A 300-nucleotide genomic window follows, 5' to 3' on the forward strand; every position below is an offset into this window, starting at 1 on the left:
AAAGTGTCTCTCTGGTACCGCCCACCATTCCTCTCTCCCCATCACTCTTTATTCCTCTCCCAACCCTCTCCCGCACAGCACTCTTACGCCACCCACTCACCCCTCTCCCTCCCGTGTTTCTTGCAGTGGCGTTGCAGTCGCAGGTCCTCGGGGAGCTGCTGATCCCTCCGCCGCCCCTGGTCACGGATCAGCCCTACTTCGACTCCTCCATGAAGGACAACCAGACAGCTCACGTGGGGCGTCAGGCGGAGCTGCACTGCCGCGTCCACTCCATCGGGAACAGGACGGTGAGTGGGGACC

At 62.3% G+C, this 300-nt stretch overlaps 1 protein-coding gene across 1 annotated transcript in view; it reads left to right on the forward strand.

Moving 5' to 3' along the window:
- Positions 1-300, forward strand: part of LOC119585748 (cell adhesion molecule 2-like) — a 29,128-nt gene that overhangs the window by 24,454 nt on the left and 4,374 nt on the right. The window contains exon 2 of the mRNA XM_037934455.1: positions 127-287. Coding sequence (XP_037790383.1) covers positions 127-287 — 161 coding nt within the window. The remainder of the gene's footprint in view (positions 1-126; positions 288-300) is intronic.

Source organism: Penaeus monodon, chromosome 20 (genome assembly GCF_015228065.2).
Source record: "Penaeus monodon isolate SGIC_2016 chromosome 20, NSTDA_Pmon_1, whole genome shotgun sequence".
Taxonomy (NCBI): Eukaryota; Metazoa; Arthropoda; class Malacostraca; order Decapoda; family Penaeidae; genus Penaeus; species Penaeus monodon.